Source organism: Marmota monax, unplaced genomic scaffold (assembly GCF_021218885.2).
Source record: "Marmota monax isolate L192 unplaced genomic scaffold, Marmota_monax_Labrador192_F-V1.1 WCK01_AAM20220418_F8-fsc00003, whole genome shotgun sequence".
Taxonomy (NCBI): domain Eukaryota; kingdom Metazoa; phylum Chordata; class Mammalia; order Rodentia; family Sciuridae; genus Marmota; species Marmota monax.
In genome coordinates, this window is record NW_026694084.1 from 28,378,567 (window position 1) to 28,406,277 (window position 27,711).

General features: G+C 41.0%; 1 protein-coding gene, 2 non-coding genes and 1 pseudogene across 7 annotated transcripts in view; 1 reads left to right on the forward strand and 3 right to left on the reverse strand.

Annotated features, from left to right (window-relative positions):
* Positions 1-20,225, forward strand: part of Tbc1d31 (TBC1 domain family member 31) — a 69,178-nt gene extending 48,953 nt beyond the window's left edge. For 3 of the 5 annotated variants that reach the window (XM_046464860.2, XM_046464858.2, XM_046464861.2), the window contains 6 exons: positions 3,152-3,244; positions 7,772-7,912; positions 8,956-9,150; positions 12,019-12,157; positions 17,572-17,670; positions 19,876-20,225. In XM_046464860.2, coding sequence (XP_046320816.1) covers positions 3,152-3,244; positions 7,772-7,912; positions 8,956-9,150; positions 12,019-12,157; positions 17,572-17,670; positions 19,876-20,009 — 801 coding nt within the window. In that variant the 3' untranslated portion in view covers positions 20,010-20,225. The remainder of the gene's footprint in view (positions 1-3,151; positions 3,245-7,771; positions 7,913-8,955; positions 9,151-12,018; positions 12,158-17,571; positions 17,671-19,875) is intronic. The other 2 variants (XM_046464859.2, XM_046464862.1) reach the window with 1 other exon arrangement.
* LOC124107023 (selenoprotein K-like) lies at positions 18,582-18,845 on the reverse strand (annotated as a pseudogene).
* Positions 20,226-23,807: 3,582 nt separating the features above from the next.
* Trnav-uac (transfer RNA valine (anticodon UAC)) lies at positions 23,808-23,880 on the reverse strand. Its single transcript has one exon. It is a non-coding gene; the product is annotated as a tRNA-Val (tRNA).
* Positions 23,881-25,088: 1,208 nt separating this feature from the next.
* Positions 25,089-25,161, reverse strand: Trnam-cau (transfer RNA methionine (anticodon CAU)). The gene has a single exon. It is a non-coding gene; the product is annotated as a tRNA-Met (tRNA).
* Positions 25,162-27,711: the final 2,550 nt, after the last annotated feature.

Below are 27,711 nucleotides of genomic sequence, written 5' to 3' on the forward strand. Positions count from 1 at the left end.
TTTTTTGTACTAAGGCTTTGAAATCCACTATTCATTTTACACTAAACAGAACACCACAATTTGGACAAGTCACATTTTAAAAGTTCAACAACCAACAGCTAGTGGCTGCTTATACAGTGTAGGTTGGGGGAAACTAACCTGTTTGTCTGTTGAGGCCAGCCTCAGCAATTTAGTGAGGCTCTAAGCAACTTAGTAAGACCCTCTCTCAAATTAAAAAGTAAAATAGGCTAGGGATGTAGCTCAGTGGTAAAGGGCCCCTGAGGATTCAATCCATAGTACCAAAAAATAAATAAATAAATAAAGTAAAAATCAGTAGGTCTGGGGATATAGCTCAGTTTTAGAACACTTGTCTGGCAATGTGTGTGGCCCTGGATTTAGACCCTAGTACTAGAAAAACGAAAGAAAAGCAGAAGTAAAACTCAGACAATGGCATTTCATGATATTACATTTTTTAAAATATATATGAATTTCAGACTTCAGGGTCTATAGATGAAACTTTATTGGAACATTGGTGCATCCATTTGTTTCCATATTGTCTGTGGATGCATTTGTACTACGATGGCAGAGGCCAGTGATTGTGACAGAAACCTAATGACCCACAAAGCCTGAAGGATTTACTATCTGGCCCTGAACAGAAAAAAAATTGCCAACCCCTAGTTTGTCTGAAAATTGAGTGTAAGGTATGAGTTAGGTACTAAGCTTTTTTCTGTGCAGAAGGCTCATCCCTTGTCCCAGCACTGTCGAATGTTAGTAGTCATCTGCCAATGGTTATTACATATTGAATTCCCTCATGTAGTTGACCTTCTCTCTTGTTCTGTCTGTTCCTAAGTTAGTGCCATGCAGTTTCAATGTGTGATAATTGTGATGCTCTACTATCTAGGCCTGATTCTCACTCATCAGTCTTCCTTTTCAAGAGTTTCTTCAGTATTCCTAGATGTTTAGCATTCCAAACAGACTGAGAATTTTATCACACTCTGAATCCCCATCTCCCCACATCCTATTGAAATTTTTATTAGGATTACACTGAATTTAATTTACTTTAGGGAATTTCAAACTTGTTTTTTATAAAATACTAAATATTTTTAAGTCTTTGGGACTATTTTTAATTCATCTGTATTAGAAATCTATTTTCTCTTTTTTTATAGCATAATACTTTTGTTTAAAGCTAATTTAAAAAAATTACTGAGGGCCACACTAAATTGCTGAGGCTGGCTTCGAACTTGAGATTCTCCTTATGATCCTCCCAAGCGGCTGGGATTACAGGCAGGCACCATGGCGTCTGGCTAAGGCTAATTAATTTTTAATTGGCTTTTTTTATTCTCTTATCTAGTGGATCAAATTAATATTTCATTATTCTCAAAGAGTATATGTTCTTCCCCAAAAGTAAGGCAGGCTTAGAACTCTTAAATCTTTATTTCCAGGGTTTTTTTTTAATATTTATTTTTTAGCTATAGGTGGGCACAATATCTTTATTTTGTTAATATGTGGTGCTGAGGATCGAACCCAGTGCCTCACGCATGCTAGGCGAGCGCTCTACCACTGAGCCATGGCCCCAGCCTATATTTCCAGTTCTTGAGGCGAGGCAAAGCGTTTTGTGGTCAGAGTATCTTAATGTCCTTTCAGCAGCATGGTCAGGCATCTGCCTGCCCTTCTAGCCCCCTACTCTGCCAGGTGCCTGTTCTAACATGCTCTCACCCTTCCCAACTGCAAACGCTCCTCTCCGACTCCAGCAGGAAAGACTGCCTCAAAGTCCAAAGTGACATGTATATGTGACTTCAGACATCTGTTAGCAGCAAAGTGATCTGTTTTTGTTCTGGCACGTGGCTGTTTATGTCACTGAAAATTCATAAGCAGTGAGCTTCTGTAGCTAAAATCCTTAAAAGGCACACTGTACTGTGCCCGACAGCTCCTTCACCCTTTGGCTTCATCACTGCTCTTGCTTCCTAGACTCAAGCCCCCCACCTTTGAGCCAGCTGCTTTCCCACTTACAGCCTTAAGGTGGACCAGCTTCTTTGACCCCTAGGATGTGTATATTCCCACTATATTCTCATTTTTATTGCTTCTCCTATTACATGCTATTTTATAGCATGTCTTTTAATCAACAGTATCTAACCCTCAGTAGTTGAAGGTGGTAATTCAATCATCATATGTTTGTTGAATAAATGAATGGGGGGGGGGGCTGGGGTTGTGGCTCAGTGGTGGAGCACTCACCTAGCACATGTGAGACCCTGGATTCGATCCTCAGCACCACATAAAAATAAATAAGTAAAATAAAGGTATTGTGTCCAACTACAACTAAAAAAATTTAAAAAATAAAATAAAAAATAAATGAATGGGGATTGACAACTGATTGGTTACAGTTTGTTGTTTTGTTTGAAATACATACAATGTATTTTATTCTCACTGCTAAAAATAATTGGGGCTTTAGGCAACCAAATAGTTAAGATGATTTCTAAGATTCTCTCAAAGTATCTTGTCTGAACCCTCTAGTATATAGGAGGGAAAAGCTTTCAAGAAATCCAATTCTAGAGAATGGAGAATTCTAAATGAGCTATGTCTGTCTGATCAAAACACAAGTTGAATAATCCACAGTAAAGTCCAACCTGAAGTTATTGTCAAATTGATTTATAAAAAGTATAAATCAAAAAGAACATTAAATAACCATTATATTTCATAAGATTAAACATTCTGTATTTCTGTAAACCCCAAATTTAAGTTGTTCAAGTTTTTCTAACTCAGTGTTGGTTACTGTAGCATGGTAAAAACTGCTGCCTCTTTTTCCAGTCTATCCAAATGAGTCTATGGTAACTATGTGATCTTTTTTAAAAAATTAAGCATAACTTCAACTCAGAGATTAGTCCTAGATTCCACAGTGAATATTAACATATTATCAGTTACTCTGGTTCCTGAAACCAATTCCTGTTATTTTTTTTATATATCTTTACTTTTATTTGTTTTTATGTGGTTCTGAGGCTCGAACCCAGTACCTCACACGTGCGATGCAAGTGCTCTACCACTGAGCCACAACCCCAGTCCCAATTCCTGTTATTTTAAATACTGTCATTGAGTTTTCACTATATAAGATTACTAAATTTCTTAGAAATGAATTTGTAAATTATTTTTAATACTTGTGTTTGTTGTTTGGCCGTAGGTACAAATGAGAGATCAAGAAATTGCTACCACAACCAAAGACCTAGAAATGAGGCAGCTGGAACTTGAATCACAAAAAAGACTTTATGAGAAGGTAGAAGTCAGTTATTTCCAGTGTAAGAAAAGCAGAGTTTGTACGAACCCTTTTTAGGCTGTATTTATTCATGGTTTCTTAATGTTCATTTTAATCACTTTTGAAACAGCATATAGTGTCATCCAGGATTGTAAAGTAGCCAGAATGTCTGAATGTACAGTTTGTTGTAATTCTTTAATTCATGTTTCTGTAGCAGCTTAGCCTGGTGTCTGAAGCACCAGATGTAAGCCCCAGACATTGCCTCAGGATCTTTACCAGTTTACTAAGTTTTCCTACATTTGTGCAACTAACTGTGAAATTATCCCAATACAAGTTGATCATTCTTAATCTGAAAAGTCAAAATCTGAAGTGCTCTGATAGCCAAAACATTTGAAGTGCCAACTTGATGCCCCAAAATTTCAAATTTTGGAGCATTTTAAATTTCAGGCTTTCAGATTAAGGATGCTCAACCAGTAAAGATTATGCAGTATTTCAAACTCCCAAGAAAATTCCAAAATCAGAAATACTTCTGGCCTTGAGCATTTGGAATAAGGAATACTCACCCTGAGCCTTCTAAGGATCTTGTGAGGCAACATGGCAGTAACTGTAAAGTACTTTAAATTTAAATCTTCAGGAATTAGATCGGCAAATATTTGCTTAGAACCTACAACTCAGTTTTTATACCACTGGGGAAAGCTATGTTAACATAATTTTTATTGGAGGAAAATGTTTTGTTACTCATTTATGTTGAAACCATAGGTTTTTATTTCCTTCAGCCCCTTAAAATCAGACTTTGAGTTTAAAGTTGACTGCAGGTTCATAACAGGTAACATACACAAGATTGTTATCTACATTAATATTTAAAACAGCATCCATTATATCTGTAATACTTTTTAAGTTTCTTCTAGAACTGAACAAGGAATTTCCAGTAATTTTAAATTAGATGTAATTAACTTGGACTAAGCTAGAGTTTACTTTTGCTGTCTTTCCTCTAGAAATAAGAGGTGTGTGGCAATTAGGGGACATAATTTCAGAATTAATAGAAATTTTGCAAGAAAAATCCTAAAATTTTCAAGATATTTTTCTCTCAGCTGGGCACAGTGGCACATGCCTATAACCAGCAGTTCTGGAGGCTGAGGCAGTAGGATCATGAGTTCAAAGCCAGTTTCAGTAACTTAGTGAGGCCCTAAACAACTCAGCGAGGCCCTGCCTCTAAATAAAATGTAAAAAAGGGCTGGGGATGTGGCTCGGTGGTAAAGCGCCCCTCAGTTCAATCACTGATACAAAAAAAAAAAAAAGATATTTTTCTCTCAGATTCTCAAATATTAATGTTTTGCTAAATTTTTCTTTCCATCTGTACACATATACATATTTTCTTCTCTGGACTATTTAAGGGTAAGTTGTAAACATGACACTCCTTTACCCCTCAGCATTTCAGTATACAAGGAATCCTATTATATAGTTGCAGTATATTATCAAAACCAGGAAGTCAACATAATATTATCTGATCTATAAATACCCTTTTTCAGATTTGATCAGTTATCTCAAAAACATTCTTTAGAGCAAAAGAAAAATCTAAGATCCATATTTCCAGGTGTCTCATGTCTTCTTTACTCCTATTTAAACTCCTCCAGAATTTCCTTTGTATGTCATGACACTCATGTTTATTGAAGCATATAGGCTAGATATGTTACAGAATGTCCCTCAGCATTTACCCATTGTGTTTTCATGGAACGATTCTAGTGATGCACTTTGGGCAGGAATGCCACTTAAGTAATACTGAGTTGCTTTCTGAGTATCAGATTAGGAGGCAAATATTTATTAATCCCTTTTTGCTATCTTTTGAAGGAAATATTTAAGGAAACCTACAGGGTTAGAGAAGAATTAAATTAAAACTAACATAAAATCCTAAAATTTATCTGTTCATTTAGCTACAGATATATTGCTCTCACCTTTTTAAAAGTGGCTTTAGTGACCAACACTTTACCTGCCAAATTTCTCTCTTACATTACACATGAATTAAATATCTATTTCCAACCAGGTGTGGTGTTGCACACCTGTAGTCCCAGCGTTTTGGGAGGCTGAGGCAGGAGGATCGCAAGTTCAAAGCCAGCCTTAGCAACAGCAAGGTGCTGATCAACTCAATGAGACCCTGTCTCTAAATAGAATACAAAATAGGGCTGGGAGTGTTGCTCAGTGGTCAAGTGCCCCTGAGTTCATTCCCCATTACCTACCCCCAAAAAATGTCTATTTCCAAAGACTTTGGGCTGGGGGGCAGGTACAGGAGACTGGGCATTGAACCTAGATGTGCTTTACCACTGAGCCACATCCCCAAGTCTTTCTATTTTTTATTTTGAGACAGCATTTCACTAAATTGCTCAGGGCCTCACCAAGTTGCCGAGGCTGGCCTTAAATTTTCAGTCCTTCTGCCTCAGCCTCCCAAATTGCTGGGATTATAGGTATGCTCCATTGTACCTGGTTTCTAAAGACATTTTGTTCCAGAAAATATCATTATTAGCTCAATGGGAAATACGAGCTCAACATTCTATATACACCTAATTTGATTGGTATTTTTGTTTTGTTTTGGTTTGGTTTGATTTCATTTGGTTTGGTTTTTTGGCGGTGCTGGGTATGGAGCCCAGAGTCTTGTACGTGCTAGGCAAGCCCTCTACCACTGAGCTACACCCCCGACCCTAATGAAAAAAGAAGAAAAATAAGAAAACTAAGCATAAAGACCAACAAATAAATTCTGACCTGTGATCCAGATCCCTTCCCTTCACCTTCCAGGACCTTGTTTTAATGAAGTGGGTTTTGTCCTTCTCTCTATCTTTCACATGTAAGCACCTTCTCTGTGGAATAACAGCATCCTTGAAAAGATCGTTATGAGGATTATAAATGAACTAATATGTATATGTCGCAGGGTCCCCAAGACCACCCTTGGGTTCATTGATTCATTAGGACTCACAGAATTCAGTAAGAACTCTTACACCTGTGGTTTCATTTTATTGAAGTAGAAGGAAATTAAATCCAGTAAACTTAAGGGTCATGTAGGTGGACTCCAGAGCAGGCAGATCTTGCAGCTGGCATCTCCCGTGGGGTTGTGCAGACAACACTGAATTCTCCTGGCGTAGATGTGGGACAGTTGCACAGAGAACCGCCACCAGGAGGCTTGCGCAAGCCTCGTTGTCTTGGGTATCACAGGGGGTCAGCGTAGGAAAGGAGCACACAGGAGGCTGCCCTTAGATGTCTTTCTTCAGCCCCTCCAGAAGTCAGGCTAATGTAGTCTGGCCAGCAGCTCCTACCAAATCGCATTGTTCACATAAGCCCATGGCGTGGCCAAATCCCCAGTAATGCAAAGGCCTCAGGCAGAGTGATCCAGGCCCAAGAGCTTATCTTCCAGGAGCTAGCCAAGGGCTAGTCTTTTCTTTGAAATGTGCAGTGTTTGAATAACTCAGACATACTGAGTAAAACCTTTCCTGCACAATGTCTGATACATGCCGCCTGCTGGGGGGATAATAGTTTCCCTCTTCCTCCATGGCCTAAGAAAACTATAATAAAAAAAATGAATTGACAACTTCCTTTACCCAATATGCTGCGTCACACCACTAACCCGTCTTCATTCCTCTTCACTGTGGATTTTCATTCTTTTCTCCTAGTTCTTTTTTGGTGTTAGGAATTGAACCCAGGAGTACTTTACCCCTGAGCCACATCCCCGGCCCTTTTATTTTTTATTTAGAGACAGGGTCTCACTAAGTTGCTTAGGGCCTCGCTTAGTTGCAATTTTCAGGGGCACTCGACCACTAAGCCACATCCCAGCTCTATTTTGTATTTTATTTGAAGACAGAGTCTCACTGAGTTGTTTAATGCCTCACTTTTGCTGGCTTTGAACTCACCATCCTTCTGCCTCAGCCTCCTGAGCTGCTGGAATTATCCTGTTGTGTGCTGTCAACCACGATCTACTGCCTCCACAGCCAGGATGTTCAATTTCTAATTGTTTTCTACAAATGTCCCTGAGGAACTGGCTGCACACACTGAGTTCTGAGTGAGGTGATGTGAAGACAACGTAGGCAGTGGGGTCTTGCAGAGACCCGCCAGTAAGGTCAAGTAATGGTGACTCTCAGGGAATGGCTTGAAGGAGCTCCAGCCCCGTCTCGCCTGCCCCATAGGTTACCAGGCTGCTGGTTTTCAGGGCTAACCTGAGCTTGGGGCTGGGTGGGAATCAGAATACACAAGATAAAATAGCAGAGAGCTTGCTGTTTCTTACTGAGGTTTAGCCATTTTAATGAGTAAATGCTCTCCAGATTGCTGTAAGGCTTCAGTCAATTTCCATAATTTTGAAGAAGTTGATTCTGACAGTTTTTGCTTTTAGGAAGGAGAGAATTTTCAGAGTTACTTGCTTTGTGGTTTTCACTGATATTCTACTACTTGCTTTTTACTTTGAAAATTAAATGGTTACAGTTTTTATTTGTATATGTATTAGTATTTTGCAAAAAGAAAAGCCACTTTGTGTTTTAGTATTATTATATAAATCAGCAATTTTTTTAACAGAATCTTACTAGAAATCAAGAAGCTATTGCAAAAGAAATTAAGGAAGATGCTGATGCCTATAGGCGAAAAGTGGATCTTGAAGAACACATGTTTCATAAGCTAATAGAAACTGGTCAGACTCAGAGCAGAAAGACCCAGAAGGTAAACATATGGCAAATTTAGTGTGTACATAGGAGGTAATTTTCCATCCATAGTTCTTTTAAGAAAACAAATTTAGAATAAATTGTGAAATTGAGATAATTCATTGCTTTGCTTCATTAATCCAGGTTCCTAGAGCCTCACATTGCTGTATTTATTTACAGGGTGCTTGCTTCATTGAAAGTCATATATGAGTCTCTGTCAGACTCTTTATAACTACCGTTTCAAAGGAAATAGAAACTTTTACAAATTATGCTCTTCTGTCATGCTGTGTCTCAGAGATTTCCCCTAAATGGTTGAGGTCCCTGTCTCGTATGGAAGCCAGCACTTCCAGAGTATATTTGTGGAATTCTAATAACTGTTATTCAGTGAAGTGGGGGATGACCAAGTATTGGAAATGCTGTCCTAAAATAGGGGGTTTTTTAAATGCCAAATTTGAGAGTTTTGTACATTCTGAATCATTAAGAAACATTTCCAGACTTATTTTATAGAATTTCTTACAGAGTATCCTTTCAGAAATGATGATTTAAATGAATTGAAATAAAACTTGAGGCATTAAAAAAAGAACTTTCTCTATTATACCTTTAGCAAAATGTTAAATGAGTGTATGTCGAGGGTTGGTCCTCTTTCAAGAATCAGGAATGGTGTAGAAACCTTCTGTTCTGCAACAGTCCCTTAGCTTATTCACCCAAAATATTCCACTATTTTTTTTAAATTGTAGACTTTTGTGAATCTGTAAAAATAGGCTCTTTTGACTCGTTTTCATGGTGTTGAAAACAAATATTACTAAATCCTACCCATCCCCTAGCCTGGAAGTTCTCACTCTTGCTATACATTAAAATCACTTACAGAGTGTTTTAAAATACCAATATCCAGCTGCACCAGAGATGGATTTTATTGGTTTGTGGTGGGCCCTGGGAGTCAGTCTGTTTTAACACACCAGGTGACTGTGATATGCAACCAAGCTTATGAACAGCTGTCCTAGATACCTGGACACATGATTTTAGAGTCTGACATTGTTTCTGAATTTTTACAACTTTTCTTAGATAATTGAAGAAAATTTGGCAAAAGCTGAACAAGCATGCTTAAATACTGACTGGCAGATTCAAAATTTACATAGACAAAAATGTAATGATCTACAACGAAATGAAGGATACCGAGAAGTAGCCAACCTCCTTCGGAAGAACAGAAGGAAAGAATCAGAGGTATTAAATGCAATGATGGAGGAGGAAGCTAAGAAGGTAAGAATCGTATTATAAATTTTTTATTAGATGAAGCATTTAAATATCAGAATAATACATAATCAGATGACAAAAGCATCAAACCAAGTAATTTTAGTTGGGAAAAATTATCTAATTTTAATGGTTGTTTCTCAGAGAAGTTATCTAATATTGATGCTACCTAAAAATTGTTAAGCATTTTTCTCATTTATTTTAGTGTGTCTCAATTTGTTAGCTCCTGGATTTGTTCTGGCTAATTGGGTGGTATTACCACTTTAATTTACCTGCTTTTCGTTTTTTGTTTGGTTGTTTGTTTTTTAAGTCTGTGGTAATATTATTATACTTTTTTTTTTTTCAAAAAAAAAATTTGTTTTTAGTTGCCAGTGGACCTTTATTTTATTTATTTATATGTGGTTCTGAGAATTGAATCACACATGCTAGGCAAGTGCTCTACCACTGAGCTATAATCCTAGCCCCTCATTTTAATTTTTTTTGTTTGGGAATTTTTTGGTTTTAGAGTTTTGGTTTTTGATTTGGGGTACTAAGGATTGAACCCAGGAACATTCTACCTCTGAGCTATATACCTAGCCCTTTTTAAATTTTTTTACTTTGAGACAGTGTCTTGCTAAGTTACTGAGGCTGGCCTCAAATTTGCAGTGGTCCTACACTAGCCTCCCAAGTAGTTGGGATTATAGGCATGGCACCATCATGCCCATCTTTACCTCATTCTTTATACTTACAAAAGATTTTGAATAAATAGAAAATGTTTGGAGCTGCTAATAACAAAACTCAAAATAGTAGTGACAAGATAGAAATGCTTTTCTTTCTCACAATTTTGGAGATAAACAGTTTCAAGCTACTGAGACTTCAAGGCTACCATGTTTCTTGGACTTTTCTGTACTGCTTCCTGGTGTATGGTTTTCATTCTCAATGATACCTTATCATCCAAGTTGACTGCTAGAGTTCCAGCCATCACATGTATATGCCAGACACCAGAAAGAAGTACAGGATCTTCTACCTCCCATCAGAGTCAGCTCTTTCTCAGGGTCCCTATTTTAGTCACCTCTTTCACTACTATGACTGAAAGACCCAACCAGAACAATTGTAGAGGAGGAAAAGTGTATTTGAGGGCACATGGTTTCAGAGGTCTTAGTCCATAGAAGGCCAACTCCATTCCTCAGGGCTCAAGGTGAGGCCTCATGGAAGAAGAATGTAGCAGAGGGAAACAGCTCACATAGTGATTAGTGATTAGGAAGGAGAGAGAGAGAGAGAGAGAGAGACACACACACACACTCCACTTGCCAGATACAAATATAAATCCCAAAGCCACATCCCATTTCCCACCTCCTCCAGCCGCACCTTATCGCTTCAGTCACCACTTGGTTAATCCCAGTCAGGGTATAAATTCACTGATTGGGTTAAGACTCTTAAAATCCAGTCATTTCTCCTGTGAACCTTATTGTATTGTCTCACATGGGAGCTTCTGGGGGACCCCCTCACATCCAAACCATAGTAGTCCCATATCATATTTCTAACCAATTTGGTTGCAAAAGATTCTGGGAAATGTAGTTTTTAACAGGGTTTATTATGAACCTAAATAAAATTAAGATTTATTCTGAAAGTAGATTCAAAATGGATTTTGAAGAGACAGCCAAGAGTGTATGTCACACAGATGTATCTTTTGGTGACTTCTCCTAACACCTGGAGGCCCTGTGCTCTGTAGACTCTATCACAGATACCGTGGACTTTCCTAAGGGTTCTGCTGCTGGGGAGAGATGAGGCTCTAGATAACTGGCTTTAGTTCCTTCCTCCTTCTGCAGCTGCCTCAGGTGTCTATTCTGAAAGCTGCTTACCACGTATTTCAGACAAGTCGCTATTCCAGAGTGTCCTACCACCTCCCAGTGGCAAGGGGTCCTGTGTAGAACCCTTCCTTTCAGGAACAGGGAAGGGGGTGTGGGGAGGAGTACTGTCCAGGACACTGAGGCCGTTGTCTCAGGAGTACTGTGGTGGAAGCCCCCACCCCCCCTCCCGTAGGATTGCTGATACTATGGCTGGACTGTGAAATTTGGTGCTATTATACTTGGGTAAAATAGTACATTTGAGAGTAGATGGAATCGTTGTAAGGGCTTCTCACATTATGCAGAAATTCTTTGTGTTTGGATCCTGAGTTCTAAAGCTAACTTGACTTTTATGTAACCTTGGGGAATCCCCAGACTCAGTGCCATCATCAGGAACACCAAAGGGATGGGTCTCTGGTTGTGTTTTATGATTCTTTAAAGCTTTTATTTAGTACATTGGTGTTCTCTTCATGAAAATGATATGAGTTTTTCCATATAAAAGCTGTAGCATTTCTAGAACATTAGCAAATATTATAATATTTTAAATCTGTTATTTTAGTTATCCTCTGAGCTGATTTTAAGGTGATGGTCATTTTCTTGGGAAGAAATCAGGGGACTAATAGAAATTACTTGACTTCCTTGTGGTCAAGGTATATGCCAGAGCTGGACAAAGAATTAATTCTCTGAATTTTGTTGACTTTTTTTTACTAAGGCATAGCATTAAAATTAAATAAAATTAATCACCATTAATACAAAACCAGCTTAGACTCCTAAGATTTGAAGCACATGGAAATGAATGGTTGTTTCTACAATGGTTGGGACCTGGCTATGGGTTCCATGGCCCTCAGAGGTGCTGAGTACTACACAGAATGTGCCTCTGTTCCCAGAGTTCTTCCATAGCTGTGGAACACCACACCCGCCCCAGATCCCATAATACCAAGCAGATAGTGTGCACCCTGAGACTGTGAAGGAGGAAGAGTAGAGGAAAAGGTAAGAGTTTGTGTTACCACAATTTTTATGTGATCTGTTTTCACCACTTACTTTTATGTAGTGGAAGGAAGCTGAAGAAAAAGGGTTTCATTTGAGATCAGAAAAGAAAGCTTCTGCCCTTTCGGATGAATCCAGAAAGTGGTTTTTACAGCAGGAGATGAGTGCTGCCTTAGAACATGCTGAAAATCCATGTAATAAAGGTGAGTGTCATTGAGTGTCCTTCATACTGTCACACATTCCTCTTTTCTGTTCTCATGAATAATTCATAGAGGTGTATTTTGGCACTTTCATTCAAACTATGCACTGCTAAGAGGTAATCACTAGTTACCTTTTTTCTTTTGGGGGAGGAGCGGAAGGGGTGAGCTGAGGAGGTGGTTATGTTTAAAAACAAAGCTCTGATCAAGAACAGTGTTTCGCCTTTCCTGTAGGACTGTTTCCTGTAGGACTTTCCGTAGATCCATGGCCCCTTGATCCTCTTAGTCTTCTAGAATGTGATTTGTTCCCAAAGTGCTACTTATAATTATTTTAGTAAAAATATGTGCTTTGCCAATATCTGGCCCTCAGAATAATAGTGTATTAATGTATATCTTAGAGATCTTCCTATAGGATCTAATCAGACATTAGGCTTTTGTTACAAGGACTACAAAATCAACTGAAAAAATGAAAATCATAATTTATATATTATAATTTTAAAATTCTAAAGTAGAGTACAGATACAGGAAAATTTTATTATGTTGTATTGTTTCAGTCTTTTATAATGTATATGCATTATTTTTAAAATCACAGCTTTGCTGATGTATAATTCACATACCATACAATTTACCTATTTTATAGTGTACAATGTGTTGTATTACTGTATGTTAAGAAATCTATTCAGAGCTGTGCAACTATCACCACAAGCAATTTTAGAACTTTTTTTGACACCTCAAAATAAACTCTGTACCAATTAAAAGTTATTCCCCTCTTCCCCTCACTCCCCACCAGCCGCTGGCAACTACTGATCTACTTGTGGTCACTAGATTTTTCTCTTCAGGAGATTTCATGTAAATGGAGTCCTACAATATATGGTCTTTTGTGTCTTGTTCTTTTACTTGGCATAATGTTTTGAGCTTCAACCACAAATCTGAAAAGTAAAAATCTAGGTTAGATGCTGTCATCAGTTACTCATTCCTACTTTGGCAACCCCTCATTACCTCTCATGCTTGAGATTTAGTGGTCTCAGTTGCATCAAAAATAGTAGTTGGGAGAAATTGGGGAGAGAATGTGACTTTGCACAAATTAAATATTTAAAACTGGCTCACAAAAGATACTGTCTTCTGGAGCTATCTTTTCTCCCTGACCCTTTCATACTTACTCCTGTTTTAGAAAGGAAAAACTTTTTGAATCTTTTCAAGAACCTACATATTTAGAAATAGAAAAATGTGGGAAACTTCAGGAAGCTTCCATCATCATTGGTCTAACAACATACTTCCATCTGCCTCCGTAATGGCTCCCCTCCTGCTACCTAAAGTTTAACCCTCCTAAATTTTACCAATGAGAGAATTTGTTAATAAGCATCCAGTTTTTAAAAGGTAAACCCCTAAAGAACTGTCAGTCATTTCTTTAATCAGGATGTATAATTTAGTCATAATCATGTGACCCTAAAACCAGAAGATAATTGGCTATAGTTAGGAAAGCATTTTGATTGGAGATGCTCAGCATTGGTTTTTCACTCAGGCCCCAGAAGACAGGTACCAAGACGTAGCAAACAGTCCGCATGTGCTAGGGACAGAAGATTTACTTAACATTTTTGCCTAGTATTGAAACTTTATCAGCAATGTCAGGAAATTCTTACTATCTTTCAGAAGACAGAACTTTCTGGTTCTTGCCTGGACGTCCCTAAAATCCCAGGCCTAGAAACTTAATTTTAAAATGGCAAAGCATGTGAATAGACATTTCTCCAGAGAAGATACAAAAAATGGCCAGATGCACATGGAAAACATGTCCACTTTATTAATCGTTAGGGAAAGGGAATTGAAATAAAAACCACAATGGGATACCACTCCACACCCTCTAGGTTGGCTATAGTCAAAAAGACAAATAGTAAAGGCCGAGAGATGAGGACAGTGCTGCAGGGAGTGTAAAATGGTGCCATCACTTTGGAAGTTAGTTTGACAGTTCCTCAGAAGGTTAACCCAAGTAGTGCATCCCCTAGGTATGTCTCCCAGAGAATCAAAAGCATGTGTTTGTGTAAAAACTTATTCGTGAATTTCGTGGCATCATTATTTGAAACAGTCAAAATAGAAACAACCCAGAGATCCTTTAAATGAGGAATGGATAAACAATGGGATATATCCATAGAACAGAATCTTACTCATTTATAAAGACGAGTGAGTGCTGATCCATGGTACAAAATGGGTGAACTTCAGGACTGTGGCGGCAGCTCATGGAGGGGTGGGTGCTTGCCTAGCATGCACAGGGCTCTAGGTTTCATTCCCAATACCACCAAAAAAAAAAAAGAAAACTGAACCTTAAACCCCATAATACATTAAAAAAAAAAAAAACAGACCTAAAAGGCCACATATTATGTGATCCTGTTCATATAAAATGTACAGAATTGGAAAATCTGTGGAGATCAGAGTAGTTAGTGGTTGGCTGGAAGTGAAAAGGATGTGGAGTTTCTTTTGGGGTGATGAAAATGTTCTAGAATTAGTGGTGACAGTTGTGCAACTCTGAATAACTCTGAATATATTAATAACACTGAATTGTGCACTGGGAAAGTATCCAGTTTGTGTGGGGGGTATGGATTATATATTAATGAGACTGTTGCTTAAAGAAAGACATCAGTAAATGCTGTTGCTGAGTAAGGCCACTGGACCAGGTTTCAAAATCACTGGGCCTTGAAGAAAGGGGAGAGTGTAGAGAAGCAGGATGACACTTGAGACAGAGAGGGTGCACCCCACTCAGGACACGCCCACTGTGTGGGTGTGGACAGGAGGGTCTCAGTACACTCAGCTGCTGTCACTGAGCTGTGTGCTTCTGGTTAGTTTATTTAACCACTTGAATTTGGATTAACTCAGGAACATTTACTGGTCTTCGGTTTTGTATTTGTGAAATGAGAAGATTACAGACTTGGTGATCTTTAATTTTGTTACAGTCCTAACATTGCGTTATACTGTTTTGTAACCACCTATTGTTTCTGGACCTCTTTGGGAAACATCTCCCAAAACATGCACATACACATACGCAAACAAAATTTTTCCTTATGTTTATGTGAATTGGTCAACCAAAAACTTCCATGAATTTCAGTTGTTCATGAAGAACTTGTTAATTGTGATTAAACAATGGTAGGAAGTTGCCTGTCTTAGTGATTTAAGTTAGGCAAGCTGGAGCAAAGAACTTGGTACACTCTAGCCCTAGCAATCTCAGAAAAGATAGATAATAAGGACTTCAATGCCAGCCTGAGGGGGGTGTCCTTCTCCTGTTGCTGTAAGTCTGCCTCCTAGGCAAGGAACTTGGAGGCAGTGTTGGACAAGGCAGGAATTTAGTTGTACCTTTTTATTCCTTTTGAATCTTTCAGTATATATAATAACAATTCATTATATAAACACTAATTCAAAATAATAAAAAGGCCAGCACAGTGGCTCATGCCTATAGTCCCAGCCACCCAGGAGGCTGAAGCAGGAAGATTGCCTTGGCAATTTAGACACCGACTCAAAAAAAAAAAAAAAATTGTTGTTGTTGTTGTTTTGTTTTTAAAAGCTGGGAATGTAGTTCAGTCCTTGCCTAGCATGTGCAAGGCCCTGGGTTCAACCCCAACACCACAAAACAATAAGAATAAATAAAGTGATAAAGAATTGCCTTTGGAGCCTTAGATACATTAAATTAAGAAAAACAAAGCAAGTTGCAATACAGAAAGTATAGGAACTTTCACTTTTCCTCTATTCCTTATATGTCCAAAATTGTTACAATTAGCATTTGTTATTTTTCATAAATCAAAGATTTTTTTTAAATTCACATACCCAGGACCTCACAGTGTTTGAAATATCGCTGTGAGCAAAGGGAACCACCGATTATTTGAACAGAGATAATATTTACCAGACAGCCCCTGGGGAAGGTGAATTAAATGCAGTGGCCAGTGTTTTGGAGGACAGAGGAGAGGCAACTGGGAGATGTGGACTCTGGAAGCGGGGGAAGGCCGACTTGTGCTGCGCCCCCTGTGCCGGGGCACTTGGAGGCTGGCGAGCTTGTCACCGCACTCCGTTTTCTATTCCTTCCACGTGTAAAGAGGTTGACTCTTGGTCTCCTCTTGGTAAGTCTCGTTAGAAACTGCCCTCGGCGCGGTGCAGGCGATGAGTGCGACCTCCGCGCCACGGCGCCCCTTCGCACACTCCTGTTCCGTTCGCCCACGCCAGCTCAAATTAGTCACTTGATAATTAGATTTATCTTAATGCCTCGTGAGCTAAACCTCCGAGTGAAAAGAGCTGGTGAAGTTTGCAGCAGGTGTCGCAGGGAGCCTCTGCCGGGCCGCGGCCGTGTGTGGAGGCTGGGCTGTGGTGGAGTGGCCAGGGAGAGGCCTGAGATGGGGTGTTAGGACGGGACTTTTTCAAGGAAGACTTTGGTGTCATTGGATGTGAAGCTTTAGGAGTTAGGGGCAGTGAGAGAGCAGCTGAGAGGCCAGTGTCAGCCAGTGAGAGCACTTGATGAAAGTGGGAGGCGCCTCTGGGCTCCAGAGCTGGCTGGGCCTCCTCTCTGGAGGCTGCGCGGGGCCAGCCTCGCGGGGTGGGCCTGTGGTCGGGCCGCGTGGGCGAGGCTGGTGCGCGGCCCCGGCAGTGCTCGCCAAGGGCTTGCTGATCGCTTTCATAAGCACTTCCAGTAAACATTGGGGATCTCTACCCTAACATCTGTATTTTTTAGCTATCTGTTGGCTTTTTGTTTTAGCTAGTGGTGTTTTTAAAAGATGTTATGAAAATTTCAGCTGGGCTCTTAATTCTCACTGTGCTTTACTTGCCTTCTGGCTGATGGTAGCATTTTTTAATTTATTCTAATTAGTTCTACATCACATTTTCTTTATCCATTCATCTGTTTAAGGGCATCTAGGTTGGTTCCATAGTTTATTTATTGTGAGATGAGCTGCTATAAACATTGATGTGGCTGCATCACTGTAATATGCTGACTTTAAGTCCTTTGAGTTCTTTGTATATCCTAGAGATTAATGCTCTGAGGTTCATGTGGTAAAGATTTTCTCCCATTCTGTAGGCTCTCTCTTCATGTTATTGTTTCCTTTGTTGAGAAGAAGTTTCTTAGGTTGATGCCACCTCATTTATTGATTCTTGATTTTGCTTCTTGCACTTTAGGATTCTTGTTAAGGAAGGCAGATCCTACGCCAACATTTAATGGTGGTAGCATGTTTTCAGAATAGAAAAGAAAGGGTTTAACCATCCTGACAATTTGTGTGTGTGTGTGTGTGTGTGTGTGTGCTGGGGATTGAACCCAGGGCCTTGTGCATGCAAGGCAAGCACTCTACCAACTGAGCTATATCCCCAGTCTGACAATTTTAATTTACTAGGGACCACTGGCATTAGTAAAGGCTTTCTGCTCCTTCCTGAACATCCTCTCTACCTCATTTTTGCAGCAGAAGTGCTCCAGTTGCAAAATGAACGGGTTACGTTGAGCAGTTTGCCTAGAACCTCAGAATTAAATGACATTTCTGATATGGATTCCTCAACACAGAGTAAGTTGATAAGCAAGAAAGATTTCTTCTGTCATTTTTTATTTAACAATATTTAAGCAAAATTGTGGTTGCAATGATATTTATAGAATGTCAGTGCTGGTTCTTAGGTCCCTGATAGCAGAAAACCTAAAATGGAGTCAGCAAGAATCCCACGGGTTTCCAGCTAGAGGAAAAAACCAGATACAGACCAACTCCAGATAAAGAAAGTCTGCTGAATGCATTCATGCCACTCCATTTCTTTATATCAGTATTGCTGCCCCAAAAGAGGTAGAAGCCCTAACTGAAGGCCCTAAATTAATAATATGAGGTTTGTAACTGCTTTCACATCCTTTCAAAAAGAAAACTTCAGCACTACCACATATGTGAATTGTCTTGTGTCTTCCTCTGCAGCCATTGGGAGGGAGTCCATGCTATATCAGGTGCGCTGCTGCCAATGAAAGGCTTTGTGCTGGCTAATGGGTGACTTCAGATCCCTTGGCTTGATGCCCTGGGGGATCATGTTTATTTTTGGAAGGGACAGGATGGCATCTTACAGCAGTATAGTCACACTAACCCATAAAGGAGCTAACAAGTATATTACTAACTGTGAAAAGGGGAGAAGGGACAGGAAACTGTAATGTTAGACATTCTTTCAGCTGACATTTTCAATAGATGAAGCAGAATTTAAGGAGGTCTTTGAGTTCTTTTAAAAGAACAAAATTTTATGCAAGGTCTCCAAAAAATGAGCTTTTAAAGAAATATTTCTCTTTTTTTAAACTATAATAATATTTTAATAAATTATACAAAAAAGATGAGACAAATGTGCATTTGTGGAATTGCATGTTGGTAAGGCCAGATCCCTGCAAAAGGTTCCTTCTGCCATGAATGTGTATGTCTAGTTGTCTCCCTCTTAGAGCAGACATTTACCTTCCTCATACACCACCCATGGGAGGAGGGCTGGGACCACGAAGATGATTGATTTGACCCATTCTTCAGGGAGGGTTTCCTATTGACCGTCTTCCATTGTCGAATCTGGAATCAAATGAGTTTTTGTAGCCTCTTTTGTTTTCACATCTTCTTGAGGAAATTTTGAAGAACAAAATCACAAATTCAACTGTTCCCCAAAAGAAATGTGTTATCAAAGACAGTGTCCCTGAGGACTGCTCCGGCACTTGTCCATTCGAGCTGTAAACCATCATGGCTTGGTTCTTGGCTTCCCAGTGACTTACAAGAAATATTTCTAATAATAAGTCATAAGATTCCAGTATTATGTGAAATGTTTTTGTAACTCATAGTTATATATGCACCTATATATTCTATGCCAGGATATGAATTAGACTAAGAATCATTTGTGAATCAAATGAAATACAGAGATTCTCAACTGTTCTTATTCTGACACCTCAGAACTCCCTCTTTTTCTTCCTCACCACGTTTCACAGGCAGCCTTCACACCCCTTGGGCTGGCACTGGCCTCCTGCTTCAGCCTGCAGAGCAGCTGGGAGCGCAGGCCTGTGCTTCTCGCCCAACTAGAACTTCAGCTTTAACCAGACAATTCTAAATTTCAAACTGGAGTGAAAGAACTGGCTCAGTCTAGGTCGTTTGGAAAAAAAAAAAAATGAAAGTTCTTTGAGAGAAGAAAATAGTTTTTCAGGAATTGAAGCTGACTGGTTATGAAACTAAATTTCAGAAGTGTATTTTTAAGTTGTGGATTTTCCTCCCAAATTCCATATTTACTAACAACCCCTTAGTCCACTTGAAATGGCCATTACTCTTAGACAAATTGTTGTATTTTAATCTTTGCTATTAATTAAGAACATTGGTTTGTTTATTTTCTTATTGGGAAAGCAGTCATGGAACACACTTCACAGTGACTAGAAATGACTTTTCTCGTTATCATTGACATCATAGTGAGGAAGCTTACTGTTTTGAAGAACACAAATTCTTAGTCATGCTTGGTTCCTAATGTATAAATTTTATAAATGCTAAATCACTTAAAATATACAAGTTTGCTGATAGAATTTCTTCAGTTCTATAAATAAATATTTGAATTGTAAATAGAACTACTTAGGGGCAGGTAATTCATTCAGCTTTTTGTTTAAGAAGCCTTGTTTTTACAATATTCATTTTATTATTAAGGTTTGCAGCACATTACCTTCAAAATAATTACTCTATCATTGCTAACATCAGAAAATTCAACTGCTAGTAATATCAGATCTTGTTTTCAAGTTTCTTTAAATAGGAAAACAAGAGAATGGGACAGCATGGAGCAGAATCTTATCAAGAAAGTAAGAAATCTCCGCCAGAGGCTCACCGAGCAAGCTCGTGAGAGATGTCGGACCCCTCACCTTTTAGCTACGTAGAGACATGTCTCCTCAAGATAGTCAGAGGGAGATACCTATTTGCAATCAATGACACTGATTTTTATATTGTTTATTTTAAATTCCTATGGAGACCATCCTTCTGTATAGAAAGAATGTGTTCATAAAAATTATGTTTTCTATTTAATTCTAATACTTTTTGACTTATAAATGACTTCTTGAACTTTTCACAGTAAAAGGTTTTTGGAAACTCTTAAAGCTGTTCGGCTCTCAGTTGCAAAGACCAGCTTCAGCAACTTTAGCAATGAAAGTTTACTTTAAAGATAAATGAAGGGGCTGGGGCTGGGGCTCAGGGGTGGAGCACTCACCTGGCACGTACAGGGGCACTGGGTTCAATCCTCAGCACCACATAAAAATGAATAAATAAAGGTATTGTGTTCAACTACAAATAAAAGAAAATAAGAAAGATAAATGGATAGAGCTGGGGTTGTGGCTCAGCAGTAGCGCACTCACCTAGCACATGCGAGGCCCTGGGTCCAATCCTCAGAACCACATAAAAATAAATAAATAAAATAAAGATATTATGTCCAACTACAACTAAAAGCTAAAAATTAAAAAAAAAAAAAAAGATAAAAGGAGAGGGTTGGGGGTGTGGCCCAATGTAGAGCGCTTTCCTAACGTGTGAGGCACTGGATTTGATTCTCAGCACCGCATATAAATAAATGAATAGAATAAAGATCCATCAACATTTTAAAAATATTTTTAAAATAAATGGAGAAATAAAGCCCACAAAACCATCTCAGCAACATGCAACCAGGACTGAGAGAACTCAGCAGCAGCTGGAGGCTCCATCAGCGTGGACTTGGCCTGAATGACAGCCCTCCTGCCCCCGTGTCACCACAGCAGAATCTCGTCTGCCAGTGACCCCACCACAACCACAGACATCTCAAGCTCTGCTTCCCTGGCCCTCTGCGTGCTGCTCTCAGCAGAGCTGTCTGCTGGTCCTCCTCATCTCCTCGCTCCCAGCAGGGCTACCCAAGATTTCAAGAACCTTGCTCTCCCATTTTTAAAGGAAGAATAGAAATAGCTCCCAGCCTTTATGTGAGGACTACATAGATGAGGCGTGTGCAGTTCTTTACCCAGTGCTCAGCATGCAATGCGTGTGCAGCACAGTAGTCATTTTTTTTCCCTGGGGTCTCAACACATAAGCTTACAGTGAACCAATCCTCTTAGTCGGGTTCTCTTATCAAAGTACTAAAATAATATCCTGTCACTGCAAGGCATTGGTTTCCCAAGAGTAGTTTCTTCAACCTGATTTTCTGTGCATTTTCAGTGGTTATAATATATGCCTTCATGGGTCAGGCTGATGTGTTTTGCAACAGGAGTCACAGGGTATGAAATATATAGGGTGTGATGGGAACTTGGATGAACTAGAAATTGCTTGTTCACCTAAAAGCATGCAGAGTCTAAAAATGTTGTGACTCTGCCTGCAGGAATCAGCTGTGTATTGCCAACTTTTACCTCTCTCCCAGGTCCTCTTTTTCTAAAATTTATACTACTCAGATTGGTTTTGCAATTATACACATGTACGGCTTTATAATGTATCACAATTGTTTCTTTAAAAGTTGATTTTTAAAAATGAGCTCTGATTGCTCAACCAAATGAAGTTCTTTTGAATCACATTCTTCCAGTTTTCTCTGGGCTACGTTTCTCCCAACAACGATCTTGATAAAGTCACTGCCTTAGCAGATTTCAGATATTTGGCTGAGTCTCTAGTCATATGTGCTTGGTTGGCATTTCTAAGACTATCATGTCTGCTGAAGTACATAAAGTATGTTTCTGATTATGTCTTCTTGGCATCACAGCCTCAATCTTACCCCAGTTACTTTAAAATGAGAATTCTCTGGGATCGAATAAGGGTTGAGCCTGACACAATGGCTATATTCAGAAAGTTTCTCTCCGATACTCCCTTGAATTTGTGTAAGAAGAGCAATACCTAAACGCCTTTTCATGTTTTTTACCTTCAGAAGGTTTCCATCTTGTGCAAACTGGACCATGTTAGATAAGTGTTGGGCTTCAGCTAAATCTCTCTCCATCTCTGTCTACACTTGAGGGGGTTTTTCAGTGAATTAAATGGTATTGAATGGGATAATTACTCGAGTTGAGGCCTTTTCATATTTTACATTCAGAGTTTTTCTCCAGTATGAATTCTGTAATGTTGAGCAAGATTTGAATGTTTCCACAGTGGTACGTGTTGACCACAACAGAACTGTGTATAAGGCTTGGTTTATGAATACAGATGAACTTATCAGAAATTCTGAATTTAATGTTTAATCTCATCATATCAGTCTAGGTCCATTCAGGAGACAAACCACACAATGAGGGAGGTATAACATAAAAGACTTGTTAAGCTGATGGGAAGCAACTATGAAGAAGTAAAGAGAACTCTAAAGGGTGCCACAGATGGAGGGGGAGCTCTCAAGGAAGGACGGCCTTGGAAAGGGAGCCCCCTTCTGTTCCAAGGCTCAGGGTCAGACATGTCCAAGAAGGGGTGGAGAATGGAGTGGTTCGTGGGTTGTCCAGGCCAGAGCTAGTCCACATCCAGAGCACGTCATCCAAAGCTGGTGGGTAAAAGTGCATAAGGTATCAGGACCCCTAGGCTGGAGTGTGGCCTGGTGTGTGCACTGTGCAATCAAGAGGACCACAGGAAACAATCCTCAGCCACAGGCAGTCCAAGGCTGATGTGCAGGTGCTCAGAGTGCATCAGGATGCTGCTGCTCACCTGGAACATGCCAGTGTCATCAAAGGACTGCAGTGAAGTGGTCATCGAACTGGGGCAGTCAAGAGCAATGGAGTAAAGGAGCAGACTGCACTTCCCTGGGGCACATGACTACAGAAGAGCACCCCTGGATCTCCCACCCATGCTAACTCTGAGGGGCTATGAAGCTGGAGCAAGTCAGCTGAGCAGCACCGTGGAGTTAGGAAGAGAAGCCCCATTCCCGCAGTGTCCCTCCAGCACCCTCTATTGACAGCTGAATAGCATGCACACTAAGAAAAGAAATGCGGAAGAGTCCAGGCCATTACTGCAGAGCAGGGACTGAGAGGCAGTCAGTGGATAACCAGCACCCTTGTGCAATTGGAAGTGGCTCTACAGTTTACATGGTTGGCTGACAAATGTGGACTCGATATTGGCCTCTATTTGATAAGAATGACAGGATTTCACTGGTATGATGTCGATGAATATAGCCAAAGCTTAGACAGAAAGGATTTATCACATATGGACCTCCATACCTTCAAACTATGTACTCTGGTCCTAAAAGACTCTTCCTTCTTTAAGGCAGTGAGTGAAGGAAGCATCTGCAAACCAGAAAGCTCCATGGTGGCTCCCCTCTGCAGACAATATGTGACAGTAAGGGAGGCCACCTCTGATAATGAGATTCCATGCTAGTGAAGCCAAGTAGCAGCGTTGAATTGCCAAAGACAACTATCTACAGCAAAGGGCAGCATGGAACTAGTAGCATTAAGGGGTCTTTGTTGATAATTGATTAGTGTCACAAAGAATGAAATACATAAGAAGCCTATTAAATGAAATTCCATATATATAACAGGATAAACACCAACCTGATGGCCAAAAGCCTGATGAGTTAACTGGAGTCATGCCTGCCACCCAGTTTCCAGACCTAAAGCCACTTGAGAGGAGGGGCTGTGGCTCAGCAGCAGCGCACTTGCCTGGCAGGTGTGAGACACTGGGTTCGATTCTCAGTACCACATATAAATAAATTTTTTAAAAAAAGGTCTATCAACAACTAAAAAATATTTTTATTGTTTGAGTTCTTTTTTTGGTGGTGCTGGGGATTGAACCCAAGGCCTTATGCATGTAAGGCAAGCACTCTACCAACTGAGCTACACCCCCAGCCCTAAAAAATATTTTTTAACAAAAAAAGCATTTCTTGGGGCTAGAGTTGTGGTTCACTGGTAGAGCACTTGTCTCACAAGTTAAAAGAAAGTATTAAAAAAAAAAAAAAGCCACTTGATTGAAAGAGTCCAGATCCCCTTGAGAAAAGACCTTACTGCATGCTGTAAGTGTTCTTTAAGGTTTCCTGAGGGGACCTGTGGCCCTTTACTTGAATGATTGTATACTAAAGAAAACACCCAGACCTTACAGGGATTTCTAGACCCCGAATTGATGCTCACTACTGTGGCCCATCAGGGAAATTCAGAGGTAATGGGCTCAGGTGATCAAGGAGTCGTGGGCAAAATTTGCATTACCCGCAGGTGAATAGGGTCACAGAACTAACCTGTGCTTATTTCCCCGAGTATCCAAATAACTGGAATAAACATAGACCGGTAAATGACAGAATCTGCACCGAGGCCTGTGATCCACTGAGTAAGGGCTATTACCCTAGAAAGAGCCAAGTGAGAGCTCCTGGGAGGACCTCCATGCCAGGACAGTAAACCGGAAGTATCACCGCAGTCTTCCCAGGGACTTGCAGAGGCTGGAAGATGAGGAGCAGGGAACCGCTGTCACATCTCCTGAATTTGCAATTCACCTGTGGAGAGGGGAGATGATCTTTGAGAATGAGTGACACAGTAGCTGCAGCAGCTCTCGATGCAGCCACGACAGAGCCCCTGGCCTGCTGCGCCCTAGCAGCTGCCTCCGTGATTCCTGAGGTCCCTTCTCCCGGTCCCATCACAGCCGGTCACTCCCCCTTCCACAGCCCCAACTCCCCGCCATAGTGTTCGATGCTCTCTGCTGTCCAGCATCTGTTCACACGTCGCCCTCGCTCCCCGCCTCACGGTGCTCCGGGTCACTACGCCCGGGCCTCGGTCCCAGGAGCCCTACTCTGCTGCGACCCATCGACCTTCTGTATTCTGCTCACAGGGTGGTCCCGGCTCAGGCCAGAGGTGTCCTGTGCCCCGCGACAGTCAACGCTCAACCGCAAGGGCAGGGAACTCGGAGTAGTGGGTAGGCAGCGGTGCGACTCCAGGCTCTCGTCCCGAGCTACCTAGCGTGGGCAATATTTCCCGCTACGTCCCTTCTTAAGGTCAGCCCCAGACAGACAAGCAAATAAAACCCGGGTTTACCCCGCAAGGATGAAGAAACTGAGATCAAAAGTATTGTGCCCCGTGTGAGGATCGAACTCACGACCTTCAGATTATGAGACTGACGCGCTACCTACTGCGCTAACGAGGCACCTAGAGGCTTCTTTAGACTACAGATGAATGAGGCTAGTGACGAACTCAATGCGCACGCTCAGAAGATACCGTTCGGTTTGGTTTAGTTTTCTCGTCTCCGTGGGCTATTTCCAGCCTGAAATTGTCGATGCTTTTAGCCTCCGCGACGGGTGAAACCTGTCCACCTGCCTAGCGCCCTTCTCCGCCTGCCCTGCTGTTTGCCAATCAACAAATACTGCACTCTGAGGGGCTGTGAAGCTGGAGCAAGTCAGCTGAACAGCACAGTGGAGTTAGGAAGAGAAGCCCCAGGGAGAGGGGAATTCTTCCTGCTGTTGTGAACTCTTATTTTGTACAATGCTAACAAAGCGTTGGCACACTCGTGATCTTTTGAAACATTAGGCACCTACTGTGTTCCTGGCCCTGTACTGGGTGCTGCGTTCACAGGGACGCTCGGCCTAGGGAATAGAGCTGCGGGAACAGGATGGTCATGATCTATCTGCAGGCGCACGCGCGCGCCCCACCGCAGACCCCAAGTCCTTCCCGGTCCCCAGGTTTCCACCGCCACACAAAGGTCCCCGCCGAGACCAGGCTTCGAGGTGTCCCATCGCCACAGCCTCAGCATCAGGGTCGCCTCCTCTCCTCCCCTCCGCCCTCCCCTCTCTACCCTCCCCCACCCCCAGTTCTTTATATCGGCTCATTTAGATACACCCACCCTTAAAGGGAACTTCGTGTCACTAGTACAAATGGAAAACAGGTGGGGGTCTTCTCTCACTCGCGTTACAAATACTTAACTGTTAAAAAAAAAAAAAAAGACATTTTCGCGTACCATCTAAACCCAACCAGACTAAGGCACACCAAAGATGTGTGTATTTCGGCGTATGTAGATTTTATCTCTGAAAGGTACATTGAAAGGAACTCCAGCCGAGGACGGGCACAGCTCTCCGGGAAGTGCTCCGAAACCCGCAGGCTGAAGGTGACAAAGACGAGACAGTTTGAGGGACACACAGACTTAGGAACTGGGAGGTGGCTCGGGCCACAGCGAGAGGAGCAGGGTCTTAACCTAGCCCTAGGTGGGGAGGATAGGGATAGTCACTGTGCAGTTGTCAATTTTTCTCTTTATCTGAAAATTGTCCTTAGAAAATGGTTAGAACGAAAATTTTAAAATTACCCAGAATTGGAAAGAGAAAGGGGTATGAATTAGTGTAAGGAGTTGGGGAAATATTTGACAGCAGGACTAGAGTTGCTGGGGAAGGGGAGCCCTGGAGGATGGTCAGGGGGTTGCCAGGCCTCCTAGAGGGGGCTGGACCAGGAGTTCCAGTCCAGGGAGAGTGCAGCCGGGTGGCCCCCGGAGTGAGGAAGGAGAGAGGAGTCAGGACACCCTGTGCTGGGAAAGCTCTGACCTACCCCAACCTCGGGAAGCTCCCACCTGCCCAGTCCTCGGGCAATGCTGGGGATAAGGTCGCTGGAGCGGCCCTGAGAAGGCAGACTCGGGGTGTCACCCCGGTGTCACACAGATCTTGCAGGCTCACCCTGATACCCAGATCGCCAGGCCTGAGAAGGCGCCCAGTGTCGTGAGGATTAAATCTCAGCTGCTCCGTCTACCGCAGTTACAAACGGACCCACTCAGGACCTGGCAGTCCAGCGACTGAGAAGTTGTCCAATACCACATGTCCAGGGGTATTCCCTAAAGTTGTGGTTGGGGGGGGGGGGAAACGGGGTAAAAATGGGAGTTCATAATCCGATTGAATCGAATGTATGAAATATGATATGTCAAGAGCTTTGTAATGTTTTGAACAATTAATAATAAAAAATAAAATAAAAAAAGAAAAGAAACAGCCCATCTCCATCAACCTCAAGGGCAAGACATCAACAGGCCACAGGAATGAGGACCAGGCTGTTAACAAGAAGAAACACTGTGTTGTTCCAGGAAACGAGAAGAAAGCAATCACAGAACTGAGCATTGGTGAGCTATCATTTCTGTAAAAGGGGCAGGGATATTTAAATTTGCTGCTGTTTGCACACTAAATCTCTGAAAGGTACACACATGCACACGTGCACACACACACACACACACACAAGACCAATAATTAATACGTACAGGTGTGGAAACTGCACAATTGGGGGCAGAGGTGATATGAAGACTTTTTTAAAAAATAAACTTTATTTTTGAACAATTTTAGATTCATAGAGAAAATGCAAAAACTAAGACTCTCCATAAAGTCCACACCCAGTTTCCCCTATTATTAACATCCTACATTGAAATATGTTTATTACAACAAACGATCCAGTGTTGATACATCTTGATTCATATTTCCTTGGCTTTTACCAAGTGTCCCTTCTGTTCCAGGATCATATCAAAGAGACCACAGCACATTTAATGGTCTTGTCTCAGGCCCTTCTTGGCTGTGTGTTTCTCAGACTTTCCCTAGTTTTGAAGAGCACTGGGCAGGGTTTTGTAGAATGTTCCTCCGTGTTGGAACCTGCCTAAACCGTTTTGCTAGAATGCACACTTTTTACTGTATGCCTTTGAATAGTTTATTCTTTAAACTACCTGAACTATATGAATCTG